This window comes from Quercus suber, unplaced genomic scaffold (genome assembly GCF_002906115.3).
Source record: "Quercus suber isolate HL8 unplaced genomic scaffold, Cork oak 2.0 scaffold_271, whole genome shotgun sequence".
Lineage (NCBI taxonomy): Eukaryota > Viridiplantae > Streptophyta > Magnoliopsida > Fagales > Fagaceae > Quercus > Quercus suber.
In genome coordinates, this window is record NW_027069727.1 from 401,793 (window position 1) to 418,091 (window position 16,299).

Sequence of the window (16,299 nt, forward strand, 5' to 3'; positions counted from 1 at the left end):
CTGGGTTTACAAGACGAATCAGTATTTTGGGTACTATCAAACTCCAATTGTAGAAAAACTAATGATAGCTTCTTTCCACATGGAATTGGAGGCATTGATATGGTTCCAAGAAGCAGGGAAAGCTGGGATATTTTCTGATTGGGAATCCATGGTGCGGGCTTTACATGTAAGATTTGGATCAACGGCCTATGATGATCCGATGGAGGTATTAACAAGACTGAGGCAGACCACCACAGTAGCCTTGTATAAAGCAGAGTTTGAAGCAGTATCAAACATGATCAAAGTTCTTTCTCCATTGCACAAGTTGAGCTGCTTCTTGAGAGGGCTGAAAGATGAGATACGTTTGCCAGTGAGAATTCTTAGTCCTCAATCCTTAAATGCAGCATTTGGGTTGGCTAAAATACAAGAAAAATATGTGATGAGTTGCAGAAGGAATATAAAGAATCAACAAGATTGAGGTAAGAACTCTATCTTAGGTTTGGCTAAAAGTAATGGTGTGGTAGAAACTAAGTCTAGTATACCCATTAAGAGAATAACTCCTACACAGATGGATGAAAGGAAAAAAAAGGGACTTTGTTACAATTGTGATGAGAAATGGGGGCCTGGACATAAATGTAGGAATGCTAGACTTTTTATTTTGGAAGGGATTGAATTGGTTCCTAATGGGGATAATTCTGGTGTGAGGATAACAGAATTGGATGAGGATGTGAATAGTGGGGTGGTTCATAAAATGGATAAGGGTGTTCAATCTAATCAGGATGAGGAGGTAGAGATTACCTTGTATGCTATTATAGGAACACCTACACCTAGTACAATGAGAGTGAAGGGAAGAGTAAATGGAGATAGGTTAGTGATTTTGATAGACACGAGTAGCACTGAAAATTTTGTGGATGCATCCTTGATCAGTCGCTTACAACTAAGGGTAGATGTTACAAAGGTGTTGGAGGTCAAAGTAGCTAATGGTGAAATTGTTAAAACTCAAGGACTTTGTATTGAGGTACCTATGATAGTCCAAGGTGTGCAATTTTGTATCAACTTTCATGTTTTGGCATTAGGTGGCTGTGATGCAGTTTTAGGTACTTAGTGGTTAAGTACCTTGGGTGAAATCCAATGGAATTTTAATTTGTTGACTATGAGTTTTTGGTATAAGAATCAGCAGGTTTTGTTGCAAGGTCTAAACTCCAATTCAGATTCTTCTTTTGTGGATGGCAAGAAATTCTTCACTGCTTCAGTAAAGAGAGGGTTATTGTTAAAGATTGATGGGGTAGACTCAACTGATGCAGTAAGTAAACTTCCTGCTGAGGTGGAAACACTATTGCAAGAGTTTAGGCAAGTCTTTGAGACTCCTATTGAATTACCTCCACTGAGAGGTCATGAGCATTCCATTAACCTTAAGGAAGGTGCCCAGCCTATATGCCAAAGGCCTTATAGATACCCATTTTATCAAAAAAATGAAATAGAAAAAATTTTGAAGGAGCTTCTGCTAGTGGGATCAATTAGAGATAGCAACAGTCCATTTGCTTCACCTGCTTTGTTGGTTAGAAAAGTTGATGGCTCATGGAGGATGTGCATTGATTATAGGGTATTGAACTCTATCACTATCAAGGATAAGTTTCCTATCCCTATTATTGATGAGTTGTTGGATGAATTGATGAGTTGTTGGATGAATTGCATGGGGCTAATATTTTTTCTAAGCTAGACTTGAGGTCTGGGTACCACCAAATCAGAATGAAGGATGAAGATATACCCAAGACAGCTTTTAGGACACATGAGGGTCACTATGAGTTCTTGGTAATGCCTTTTGGCTTAACCAATGCTCCTTCCACCTTCCAATCCTTAATGAATCAGGTATTTAAGCCCTTCTTAAGGAAATTTGTCCTAATTTCTTTGATGATATCTTGGTATATAGCAAATCTATGTCTGAACATGTCATTCACCTTAGGAGTGTTTTAGAACTTTTGGCTACTCATCATTTATATGCTAAAAGGTCTAAGTGTATGTTTGCTTGTTCAAAAGTGGAGTATCTGGGACATGTAATTACTGCAAAGGGAGTACACACAGACCCAAAGAAGGTGGCTGCTATGCAGCAGCAGGCTATTCCTAAAGATATCAAGTCTTTAAGGGGGTTTTTGGGTCTCACTGGGTATTACAGGAAGTTTGTTAAGGGGTATGGGACTATTGCAGCTCCTTTGACGGCTTTATTGAAGAAGGCCTCCTTTTGTTGGTCCAAGGAAGCTGATTTGGCTTTCCAACAGCTTAAGGAGGCTATGATTACCCCACCTGTCTTGGCTTTGCTAGATTTTGAGAAGCCTTTTGTGGTGGAGTGTGATGCTTCTGGGAGGGGAGTAGGTGTTGTCTTGATGCAGCAGGGAAGGGCTATGGCTTATCATAGTCAAGCACTTAAGGGAAAGAACTTGGCCTTATCCACATATGAGAAGGAACTCTTAGCCTTGGTGATTGCTATGAAGAGATGGAGAGTTTATTTGGTGGGCAGACCCTTCACTATCAAGACTGATCAACAAAGCCTAAAGTACTTATTGGAACAAAAAATTGGAACTCCTGCTCAACAGAAGTGGTTTACTAAGTTGTTGGGTTATAACTTTGTGGTGGAATATAAGAAGGGCAAGGATAATTTGGTAGCTGATACTTTATCAAGGAAGGTTGAGAGTGAAGACACTAATATTGATGATGAGGAAGGAGTTTTATGCATGATTTCATTTCCAACTCCTGCTTGGCTGACTGACCTTAAGGCTAGTTATGCCACTGACCAGCTAGTTTAGAGTATTTTTCAAGCTTCTCAATTGGGAAAAGAAGTTCCTAAAGGGTTCTCAATAAAGAATGGACTTCTATTGCATAAAGGGAGGATTTATTTGGGGTCCTGTGATGCCTTAAAAGTTGCTGGTTTGCAACAAGTCCATAATAGTCCTTTGGGGGGGCATTCTGGATTCCTTAAGACGCATAGGGTGCAGAGGGATTTCTCTTAGCCGAGTTTGAGGGAAGATGTAAGGAAGCATGTGAGGGAATGTGATGCTTGCCAAAGATTGAAGGCAGAGACTTGTAATATATCTGGATTGTTATAGCCCCTACCTGTACTAGAGAAGCCTTGGTTGGATGTAAGCATGCATTTTGTTGAGGGTCTTCCAAAATCTCAGTCTAAGGATGTGGTTTTGGTTGTAGTGGATAGGCTGACTAAATTTGTTCATTTTGTTCCATTATCCCACCCTTATACTGCTGCTAAAGTAGCTACCTTATACTTGCATTATGTATCCTAGTTACATGGAATGCCAGCCTCAATTGTGAGTGATAGGGACCCTGTGTTTACCTCACACTTTTGGCAAGAATTGATGAGATCGCAAGGGGTGCAACAAGCCATGTCCACAGCTTACCACCCTCAATCAGATGGGTAGACTGAAGTGGTTAATAAGAGCTTGGAGCACTATTTGAGAGCATTTGCAGCTGATAGACCCCACTCTTGGGTTAACTGGCTTCCCTTGGTAGAATTTTGGTTTAATACCAATTTCCACACATCTACCAAATTAACCCCTTTTGAAGCCTTATTTGGTTATCCTCCTCCAAGGTTATTGGACAACATACCAAGCACTACTAAGGTTGAAAGTGTGGAGGTGCATTTGAAAACCAAACAGCAGCTACTAACATTATTGAAGCAGAACTTAGTGGCAGCTCAGGAAAGAATGAAGATCAATGCTAACAGGTATAGGACTAAAAAGAAACTTTGCTGAGGGTGACGGGGTGTATTTAAGGCTGCAACCTTACAAGCAAAGGTCATTGAGGCAGAGCAAGATGGGAAAATTGTCTCCTAGGTATTATGGACCTTTCTAAATCTTGAAAAAAGTTGGTCAGGTGTCTTACAAGTTAGATTTACCATCAGATTCCAAGTTGCATTCCACGTTTCATGTTTCATGCTTAAAAGCAAAATTGGGTCAGCATGTGGCAGCCATTCCTACTCTTCCAGCTGTAGATGCAGAGGGCATCTTGAATCCTAACCCATTGCTGTGTTACAGGAGAGGTCCCATCGTTTGAGGACTAGGACTGTGACTCAAGTCTTAATTCAGTGGCAAGGGGAAGGTGTGGAGAATGCTACTTAGGAAAATTTGTACCAGCTGCAGCAACAATATCCTCACGTTGTGCGCAAGGTGTTTTAATTGGGGGGGGGAGGGGGGGGTATTGTTAAGTGTAGTTGGAATGATGTGTAATAAGTATGATGTGTAATAAGTGGTTTGTATGTTGTACAATAAGAGGGTGCTGGTGTTAGGAGGCAGAGCAGGCTGTGATGTAGCAGTGATGCAGGATGTGATGCAGCAGTAGTGAGCAGTGATGCAGTAGTGATGCAGCAGCAGTGAGTATACCTAAGGTCCACATGTGAGATGCATTAGAGTTGGTTATTGACTGTGCAAGTCAGTTAGAGTTAGTTAGGGACTGATGGATCTTGACAGTTGTCTTAGTGTTGTATAAGAGACTAGTGAGTTTTATAATGGACAATCAAGCAAATTGTATTCTTCAATGAAACTTTTCCTTTTCTTTTTCTCTGTTATCTTCTCTCTCTCTATCTCGGAGGCCTAGTTGACCTTGAATCCAGCTACACCATAAATCCACCAATCCAACCCTAACAAAGCATAACTCTTTTCCTTGGCTTTAGCTTGTTTTCCTTTGACATTATGAGAAATAAAATATACCCCCGTTTAAATCAGATTGTTTTAAGGAAAAAATTTTGCGATTTTTCTAGTAGTGTGCTTTCAAATTAATGCTGAGTCAAATGCATAACCTGTCACTTCATTAACTCGTTATCATTCATGTTATGCATCCATGATATGCATCCGTTAGTCCTTGCATAGAGTCATAGACCGCCTATCCCTATATAAATAGACGGAGATGCCACACACTCTTTCTGTGGCAAAAGGGGAAAACCAAAGGCACATCAGAAAGAGCAGATGAATCAGTTTATTCCTCGCTCAGACTCAGAGTCGCAAAGACAAGCCGCTGAGATGGACAGCCACATGTTGGGCAATCTTCATTCCGAAAGCGAAAGGTTGGTAGTACAAAGTTCTTTGCTTTAGTTTTGGTTCTATATTTTTCTGTTTCGCCATGAATTCTAGTAGCTCAAGTCCATGGCTTTGGTACTAATTCGGAAGACATTTTTGGCAAACCTAAATGATCATTAAAATGAAAGGAATCTAGAATCCATCTTTTCTAAAATAAGATTGCTTAAACTTGATTCTCAAAAAAAAAAAAAAAGTTTCATTAAACTTTACTCGTTAAAATGAAAGGAAAACTGGATGTGACTTATTTGTTGTTCATTCAAGCATTGGAATTTCCACATTCAAGTACTCTGGCGCAGAATCTAGAATCCATCTTCTCTGTTGTGTGTGTTCACGGCCTGGGTTCATTGTGTCAAACTACCTGATTCAATGACAGAGCATACTATCCATGGTGCATGACAGAATGATCATGATTTTTTTTTTTTTTTTTTTATGTAAATAAGTTTTAACTTACAGTTTAATCTCATATATTCTCGGGCAGCTTCTATTGGGTTATTGTTAATACCTTGATTTTATTTATTTATTTATTTTTTCATTTCCCTTTAAATTATTTTCACTATCCCTCTATCTCTTTTCTCTTTTAAGGATTGGAATTTGGAGCTGTAAAATTGAAATTTCTTGAAAATTGTAAAACCACTTTCAATTTACGTGCACCTTCTTAGAGTTTGTTTGTTTGGATATAGCTTTTGAGAGAAAACTTCATTTCTTATTTAATAAGTTTTTCTATTAGATAGTTATAACGAGGAGGGGACATAATATCGCTTTTAGCTACTTATTTATTAAAAGTTGATTAAAGTATAGATGTACTTCAATATTTTTTTTAACTGAATAAATAAGTTGTATTTATTAATTATTATGGTTGTGAAATCTGGACCAAATCATACGGTTCGACTCAGTTAACTGGAAACCATTCACCTATATGGTTCTTTTAATCCAAAAAAGGATTTATGCAAAAAAAAAAAAAAAATGTAAAAGTAAATTAACCATGCAAACCATGATTGAATCCCTTGGGTTTGAAAAACGTGGATGGTTCTTGCGGTTCAGGACAGTATAAAAAAAGTACTTATAGTAATAGCAAGTGCTAGCCTGTACCAGCCTGAAATTTTAGCATGTCGTGCGAAATGATTGTACCAGCCTGAAATTATAACACCTAAGAGGAATTCTTTTCTTGGAAAACGGAGAGAAGCGAGAGAAAGAGAAGTTGAAAATAAGCAGAGATGAGATAAAAAGATGAGAAATGAGAACTGATGAAGGAAGAAAGAGAGTTATGGTGAGGAAAAAAATGGTTTTAAAAACAGTAACAATCAAAGAATCGAAAACAAGTCGATTCTTGGTTATTAATGGTTGAACTGGCGGTTTTTCTGGTTTTTATCTACTGATTCTGGGTCCAGTTCTTAGTTCAACTGATCAGTCAGATCAAGAAAGGGGTAAAGAGGAGAAAATTTGTGGAGATGGGTTAGTGGAGGGAGCATTTGGGAAATAGAAAGCATAAGACATAAAAGACAAAATTGGCGGACAAAATGGGCTTCTGTCCTTTTCGGGAAAATTATATGGGGAAATGCCCTCTTTCCCAAACTAAATAGGAAAATGCCCATCTTTTAAAACATAATTTTTGATAAATCGAGTTAGGCCCTATAGTGCAATTTTTAAGGAGCCTATAGTGACGTTTTAAGGACCTATAGTGACGTTTTTTAACTCAACTTTAATGAAATCAAGTTATAGGCAATGAAATCGACCTATAGTGGCCTTTTTTTTTTTACCTATAACTCGATTTCTTTGAAGTCGAGTTAAAAAACCGTCACTATAGGTCCTTAAAACGTCACTATAGGCTCCTTAAAAACGCCACTATAGGCCTAACTCGATTTATCAAAAATCGAGTTTTAAAAGAGGGACATTTTCGTATTTAGTTTGGGAAGGGGGGCATTTCCCTATATAATTTGCCCGAAAAGGGCAGAAGCCCATTTTGTCCCAAAATTGGCCAATGCCCTTTTCACCCAAATTATATAGCCTTATGCCCATTTCTCAAACTAATTAGGGAAATATTCATCTTTTATAACTCGATTTTCTAAAAATCGATTTTAAAAAAAAAAAATTTAGAGTCTTATAGTGACATTTAAGGAGCCTATAGTAATGTTTTAAGGACCTATAGTGGCGTTTTGGAACTTACTCTTGAACTTGAGTTATAGGCAAGTTGATGGAGCTCGAGTTTCAAAACGTCACTATAGGCTCCTTAAAAACGTCACCATAGGGCTTAACTCGATTTTGAGAAAATCGAGTTTCAAAATAATGATATTTTCTAATTAGTTGGAGAAATTGGGCAAAATGCTAGATTGTTTGTGCAAAAAGAGCATTTGCCCATTTTGTCCAAGAAATAAATGTAAAACTAAAATGAAAAGAAAAGAAAAATTCAAATTTTGTGTTGCGTTTTACTTTAACCATTTGCTTTAGCTAATAACGGCAACAACTATTTCTCTTTTCTCTTTTATATATATTTTTTCATAATATTAATAATAATAATAATATTATTATTATTATGCTAACATTTTATATCTATATGCATACAAATAATGGTTTGTATGAATTGGGCACAATAATGGTTTTGTAAAAATTTTGTAAATGGTTCGTGGCTGTAGAATTAATATTTAGTAAATCAACTATTTTTTTTTTAATCAATATATCAACTATGATATTTTTATGTACTTATATGTTTGTTTAGTTTGTGGTTGTAGTATTAGTATTTAGTAAATCAAATATTTTTTTTAATAATCAATATATCAACCATGATATTTTTATATACTTATAGGTTTATTTATATATTATGTTTGCTCAAGATTTAATATTTCTTGTGAGTTGTAGGTTCTAGTTAGCTCAACTAGTAAAATCTCTGATGGTTGAATAAGAGATCTGGGTTCAATCCCCGCGTACACCAAAAACGATTGGTGTCTTGGTCTGATGATAAAGAGCATTATTAAGAGCGGACGCCATAGGTTGAAACTCTCTCTCAAAAAAATATTTCTTGTGAGTTCCAATTATTTCAACTAGTAAAGTCTTTAATGATTGAATAAGAGATCTGAGATTCAATCCTCACCTATACCAAAAATCAATAGGTGTCTTAGTCTGATGATAAAGAACTATCACCAGGAGCGGACGCCATAGGTTGAAACTCTCTAAATTTTTTTTTTAATATTTCTTATTTGCCTTATGAAAGTTATAATATGAAAAATACATTTGAAATATAGATTTTGAAATTTGTTTGGGGACTATTTTAGTCAATTTTTCTATTAGTACTAATTTAATATAATAATTTATATTTTAAATAATTATTAAATAATTTTGATATCATCATGGTTTAATCGGTTCGACTCTAGTCCAACCTCAAAAATCTTGAACTTCTCTCATTTTCGGTTCATTGAATGGTCCATTTAGGTTTCAAAACTGATTTAGACAACAAAACCACATTGGTCCAAACTGTTGACCCAAATGTAATGTAAATATGAATATTTTCTATACACCCATGTGCCATGTTTAACGTAAAAGGGAGATTCATAAGCCATTAATTGATTGGGTTAAGTAATGTGTTTGAGCTTGGTGAGAGAGTGTGATTAAAGTGCGCATTTGTGTGTTTAGTAGTTAGTTAACCATTAATTGTTTAACAGTTAGTTTGTTTCTCAAAAAGAAAAATAAACCATATTGATAATCTGTTGGATTATATATTTTTCTTCTTTGCTTGGATTCTTAAATTTACATGCTCTCTCTCTCTCTCTCTCTCTCTCTCTCTCTCTCTCTATATATATATATATATATATTTCTCTATATTTTATTAAAGGATCTCCAAATTGAGCTGTTGAGATTTTTTTTTTTTTTTGGTTTATTAAAACGTAGAGAAGGTTTTTTTTTTTTTTTTTTTTTTTTTGCATAATTTGAAATTCTTTATGCATATTTCCTTAAATTTGAAAAAAAAAAAAAAACTTGTGATTTTAAAGGTTAATTTCCTCTTTTGTTTTTGTTTTTGTTTTTGTTTTTTTTTTTTTTTGTTTTTTTTTTGTTTTTTTTTGTTTTTTTTTCTCTTTTTAATCTAAACTTTCCCTTTAAAATTGAGAAGCATTTAACGTATACAATTCTGATAAAAGGTAAATTTATCTCAATTATTTAAAAATTATTTAAGATTCACTCAATTAAGAGCTTTGTAATTTACTGTACCCCAATCAGTTAAAGGCTTTGGCACAACCCTAAGATTATGGTTAAGAACTTTATAGTTCAATTAGTTGGCACATTTTGGTATTTTCAAATAAGACATGTATGATTCAAATCCATCCTCTTCCAAATATCAAATTAAAAATAAATAAAAATTATCAAGCATCTTTACTTATAGGCTAAATTTTGTTTACAATCCTTGTCCAACTTTGTCTAAAATTGAGGCTACCCATTGTGTTTTACACATATCAAAAGATGTCCAATTAGACACTTGTTAGCAAACACTAACACCAATTAAAAAACAAAAGGAATGTAACAAATATCATTTAATTCTTATATTTGCTGCCTTTACCTATATGTTGAAAATAATATGAGGCATTTTATGTTTCTATGTCTATAAGTGAGACAGAACTTCGTTTCTTCACACAATTGCTTCCTCTTTTGGCACTTTCTTTGGTTTTCTGATGAACTCCGGTCCAACCTCACTAAACTCTCAATCTTCACACCATGGTCTCACTTAATTTTTCAAAAAAACCTTGGGTCAAACCTGACCCTATAATCAAATATGAATATTTTCTACAACACCCTGTGCCACTTTATAACAAAAAAACCCATAAATTTTGGTTAAATAACTGTTTGAGCCTATTGAGAGATGTAATTAATCTGACATTTGTGTTTAGTAATTGTTAACCATTATGAACATAGTTTGTTCCNCTAAGAGTGCTACCGTTATACTCTCCGTCTGTGAAAGCAAAGTTCATCACCATCAACAATGCTGATTCACTTTGCGACGCGAAGGTATAAGTTCCTTGTGCTTGTCCAACAACTTTGGAGGTATTTTCTGGGAGGAGAGTCAGTGGGTCATCGATCACCACCACAGCTCCAAACCCCGTTGGGGATGTGTTCGTCGTGGCAGCTTGTGCTACTCGTACAGCAGTAGGTTTGGGGCCACGAACAATTTCTTGGAAGTAGAAGTGGAGGTGGCTAAGCTTCTGTTGCTCAAGTCCAAGTGATGAAGGAGGTAAATTTTTGGAGAAAACGGGTGCTTCATCTGCGATGACATGGGTTGAGAAGAAGAAAATGGTGAAGAGCATGAAGAAAATGGATGTGGATTTTGAGAGGGTTTTGGCCATGGTGGGGAGTAACTTGCGTAGGGTTTTGGAGAAGAAGCAAAAGTTCAATCTGTGTAAAGTTTTGTGCCGGAACCTTTACGCATAATCATATCATTATGGGTTTCAATCGTTCGTTTATGTAATAGAGAAGCGTGAATAGATTAATGCACTAATAACATACACAACTGACGGAGTAGATATGTATATTTTGGCAACAATAAAATAGGTAATACCCAATATATGGGCCAAAATGGGCAAATGTCATTTTCGTGCAAACAAAGTGGCGTTTTGCCCTCTTTTCTAAACCAATTAGGGAAATATTCCTCTTTTATAACTCGATTTTCTAAAAATCGAATTTTAAAAAAAAAAAATTCAGAGTCTTATAGTGACATTTTAAGGAGCCTATAGTGATGTTTTAAGGACCTATAGTGGCGTTTTAGAACTCAAACTCTTGAACTTGAGTTCTAGGCAAGTTGATGGAGCTCGAGTTTCAAAACGTCACTATAGGCTCCTTAAAAACGTCACCATAGGGCTTAACTCGATTTTGAGAAAATCGAGTTTCAAAATAATGATATTTTTCTAATTAGTTGGAGAAATTGGGCAAAATGCTAGATTGTTTGTGCAAAAAGAGCATTTGCCCATTTTGGCCCCGATATATATATATATATATGTGTGTGTGTGTGTGTGTGAATATCATTGATAATTTGATATGCTTGGATCCCATTAATTCAACGTCTAACGTGTTTTATCCACTAATATCGCATTCGGTAGTTGTTACTTGTTACTATCTCAGTTGGTGGTGTATTTGACCGACCAACGCAGAACTTAAAACTCTTAAGTTAAAAGGAATCGCTAACCAAAACCACATAAAATGAGGGGGTCAATAAAACGCAATTAATAACTCAATGGTGACCCCCTACCCACTAATTTAATGCAAAAGTCCGTGGCCCTCAGGATCGTGCGATTACCGATTAGAGAGCAGATGGTTACTCATCAAAAGATAGAAGATGATGATGATGATGATGAAGGTCCAAAAATCTATCCGAGCTCAGTTTAATCGTGGCCTCATCAGACTCCATTGATGGTTTTCACAGTACTAAAGAAAACTCAGAATATAAAGGACCTATTATGCATTCCTGGATGAAATCAGCATTCAAACAAACATGCCTATTGTAAGTGGGATGGAAACTTTTGCACACCCCACCCTGCTTCTTCCCACACGGTTTTTCCTTGCCCCTCATAGGCGGTGGGATAGGAATGAATTTAGACTTTTTAGTACCTACCTACACTGCAATATGTGGAAGAAAGTGGAATTTATTTTTGATAAACTAGCTAGGTAATGTGATTTTGTTATTGTTGTATTAAGAGTTTGGATTATGCTATTATGTATTATAATATTAGTATTAAATACATGGTTTGTATTTTTTTTTTTTTTGAGAAAGAAATACATGGTTTGTATTAGTACTAAATATTTTAATGCATGGATATTAATTAAGACCTTTTTTTTTGGGTGATATTTTCTTGTTAAATACTTTGGATAATATTATTCCATCCTTAATAAAAATTAGTTTTATTTGATGTGATAAATTTATTTGTAATTTTAAGTCTATTTATATTAATGAAATACTTTTTATTAAAAAAAAAATTGTAATAAGTGTAGAGTGAGGCAAATTGATGTGAAGTAGAGTTTTGTGGGGCCCTAAGGGGTGGATATGGGGCAAGGAAATTTTCCCATCATGTAGAGCAGGGGACAGGACAAAACCATATAGGACAAAAGTGAAGACTCCATTCATAGGCCCCACCCCACTCCATTGCCAACAGAAGCTTGAACCAAGAAGAATGGTGTTAAATAAATATTTTAAATTCTAATATTAATGAGATTTGAACTTTTAACAAAACACCATCTAATAAACTAGAATAAAGTTATAAGCATATTATGGAAAAAACTACAAATATATTTATATATATATATATATATTGTAAAATTTAATTTGTCCCCCACTCAGAAAACCTCCTAGTTTTGTGCATACATGCGTGTGCACACACACAAAAATGCTGTTCTAGGATGGGGGAAGAGCAAGAGAGAAGAAGTTCATGGAAGCATGTGATGTGTTGTCCCTTTATTCCCTTTAAAGCTTCTTAATGTTACTGTACACACAATTTTCGTAAAAGATAAATCACACGATCATGAAATAGTGTAACAAATAATCAATTTGTATTTGATTTGTATATATGTGAGTACAATCCTCTGTATGAATCTTTACAATGAAAGAGTACAATAAATTCCTCTGATTCGATCTCCAAGAAATGTTACGATCCGAAGGGGTTATAAAGCTTGATCTTGAATCGTGCTTTAATGTCTCCAAGTTGAATGAACAGTTGAATGTGCTTGATTTGATGCGAGGGCCATTGGCTTGATCTCAAGCTAGGTTAAAGGAGAATCCCCACTTTGGTTTGAAAAAGTAGGAATAGGCCTTGATGAACAATGGAATTCTTGTGAACTTTAGAGATGACTCTCTATTTTGGCAGAGTGTCAGTAGTCTTTTCTCTCTAAGTGTCCTTTTTTCATATGAGAAGCCTCTATTTATAGGCGACTCAATGGTCTTTAATTTGGAATTTTCTCTCAGCATTTATTGAGAGCTAATTATGGATTTAATTTAGTCTCTCATTTAATAAGAACTTTCCATATAGGTCTTTTCTTTTGGCATTGCCATATGGCTTTCTTATTTGATGTTACCACATGGCTTGATTTCATTTGCTGATCGTCCACCTCATCAATTGGAGATTAATTTGATCACAAATGTTTTATCATGAACAATCGGATGGCTGTGAATACATCATAAAATTTTAATGTCTACAGTTACAAAATCATTAAAGGACTAGTGTGGCTAGTCGAGTCATGCTCACTGTTAAAGTTGTTGTGTGATTGTGTATGGTGATTGAATGATGAGCGGAACCATGAAAGAGAGCGAACACGAAAGCGTTCGTGGCTCAACCTAATGGCTTACATTCACAGTAAAAAATCCTTGATGACTACATTTTCCATTAAGCTCTTCAGTTTAAAATAAACCCAACTTAGAGTTTATATACTAGAGTATACTTGACTAACCCTAAGTTAACCATAGATTAACCAAATATTAATTTGCTTGGTCTATAATTATATGTGCCTACAATTGGTTTGGGCCATAATATATCTAACACTCACTATTGGGAAATATAATTGGACCAAGATGGGTCCAATTACTCACATCTCCCACTTTCATATAATGTACATACACTTGCCATGCATCTCTTGTGCTACTCTAAACTCTATTCATATTGGTAATTTGTTATGCCCCTTTAAGTACCCCTGCAGAAAAAATGTTTGGGAGCAATATTGAAAATCATTTAAGGACCAAAATAGAAATATCCTTTTTAAGTGTCCTATTATAACCAAACTCATTTGGTTATACCAAATTAAGCATCTCTACTCCCTGCTAAGTCTAATAACTCAAAACTATGCTTAACATCCACAAACTTGATGTAATCATAGTTATGTTGCAACATTCAAGAAGATACACAACCTTATGATAATGAGTACAGACACATCACAAATATGTTACTAAATAGTCTTCCTTTTGCCCTTATGCTACTTAGTTCTTGCCTAGTCCCTTTCCCAACAATGTTCATTTAGACTGAATCATTCAAGATTACTGTAAAGTTGTGGTTTCCAATTATATTGTGTTGGCTTTAATTCCGTGCCAAATTTCATTGTAATTTCTTCAATCATTTTTCATGTATGTATATAAGTTTATTTGTAAGGGATGAGTGTAAAAGATTGGTAAAGAATCAAGTTTCAAAAGTTGAATCAGTGGATTTCACGACTAGCTTAGGAGAAGCAACTCGCGAAAAGGCCACGTGTGGAGCACATGACTAGAAGATGAAGAGTTGTGCTAGGCTATCAATTTCACGACTGTCTCGCGAGAAGGGCGAACTCACGAAGAACCTGTGAAAGTTTTTGTTTGGCAAAAAGTTGTGTTTGCTTTACCAATTTTTTACCCACACTATATATACCTTCATTACCCACGAATTGTAAGAAGTGCTTTTCAAAGAGAAAACCCTAGTAAATACGCCTGAGAGTTAGAGATTGTTATACCCACAATCATCTACACATTTCCTTATGGTTTTCTCCAACTCCTACCTCTCCATTTCTAGATCTTTGAGAGGTTGTTATCCGAAACACTTACCACACTCATTTTGAGTGTTAAGTGAGATTTTGGTGCTACTAGAAAGTATTGGAAGGAGCCATTCATTAGCAAATGCAATCGGACTGAGTTGTGAGATCCGGAAAGTTAAAGTAGACAAGACTTCGAGAAGTTCGTTGGTAGCAGGAGCTTGTAGGGCTCAAGTACATGGGGTAAACTAGGCTTGGAGGATCTACTGTTATTCGTGTACTTGGAAGGTCGTAGAGAGGATTTTCAATGAGTTCTTTAATTTCCTCTTCGATAACACACATCGGTGTTATCTTGTGTTTGCATTTGATAGGTCAAGAATGTATTGACCCATTGTGATAAATTAATCAATTAATTAGCCAAGTTAATTAATTGATCCAATTATATGCAATACAAGTTGTAGCACGAATAAATCACCAACTAAGTTAGTATGCGGCGGAAAATAAAGTTGACACGGTGATTTGTTTACGAATAGGGAAAACCACCAAGGCAAAAACCCCACAAGGTGATTTTAAGGTCACCACTCCCGATAATCCACTATTATCACAACAAGAGGTTACAAGTAAAGGAATCCCAATACCTTATACAAACCTACAGTTGAACCCTTACCCCAATACCTAATTAGACTTGTTATGTAGTGACAATCTCTCCTTTCAATGCACGGCTCCCAATACATGACTAATCAATTGATGCACGGATCCAAGTACGTGACTAACCACGTACGTGACTAACCACCAACTTGAAAAGGATGTTGGCTACAAAGTTCTTCAATTCATCAATAGGATGAAGATCATGAAGATGTTGAAAAATATTTCACTATGCCTAGCTAGCTTCACCCCAAGGTTTGAAAGTTATGTCGGTCGTACCCCTCCTTCTAAGGAACTCACCCATAACACTCGTACAGTGTAAGTGAAGAAGGGTACTCATGCATGATCACTCACTATGTCCATGCATTAATACTTTCAACGTATTAGGGTTATAGTTTCATGCATCATGCCATATGCAATCTTCTTGTGTCATTGCTTCCGTTCTAGCATGTTTCTTTTATAGGTCTTTGTTTGTTTATTTTGTTGTTGATCTTACTTTAATGCTTTGTTTTTTAGTGTGTTGAAAAATTCAAAAACCCATAAAAAGTATAAAATCTAAAAAGTTTGATTATTTGTGTTGTGTATATCACATGTTGAGTTTGGCCTAGAACCTCCGTACTAATGGTGTAGTACATTTACAAGCTTAGCTTGTTATGTATGCACATTTTTTAAGTGTGAGCAAAATCTAGAAATCTACGTTTGATTGTTGTAAATAGATCTTAAAGCTTGTTATGAATGATTAGTTAATAGTCTTTCTTAATCTTGATACATGCGTAGACTTGTGCCTATAAATCTCCTCACATTTTCCTTTTTAAAGGGCTCTACAAATGTCAATCTCTAAAAAGAGAAAGTGCTGAAAAAGTCTTGCTTCAAAAATTAGTTTTACTAGGAAAAGGTGGAGCAAATATGTATTAAAATGTATGTTTCCAAAGCCAAAGGCTTATTCATCAAAGATATATAAAAAATATCATGGCATCGTGAAAGTTCAAATAGCATATAAAACACCAATGAATGTTTAGACCCCTAATTACAAAATTACCAACACAAGCTTATACACAAACAATGTATGTGCAGAAAAATAAATATAAGCTGAACCCAAATTGGTAAAACACTCTAAACCAAAATTAATCACAAACAC

General features: G+C 35.4%; 1 protein-coding gene across 1 annotated transcript; it reads right to left on the reverse strand.

The window, feature by feature from the left end:
- Positions 1 to 9,937: 9,937 nt before the first annotated feature.
- LOC136070925 (pterocarpan synthase 1-like) lies at positions 9,938 to 10,384 on the reverse strand. The gene has a single exon (XM_065781564.1). It carries the CDS (start codon positions 10,382 to 10,384, stop codon positions 9,938 to 9,940), a length of 447 nt encoding a protein of 148 aa, XP_065637636.1.
- Positions 10,385 to 16,299: the final 5,915 nt, after the last annotated feature.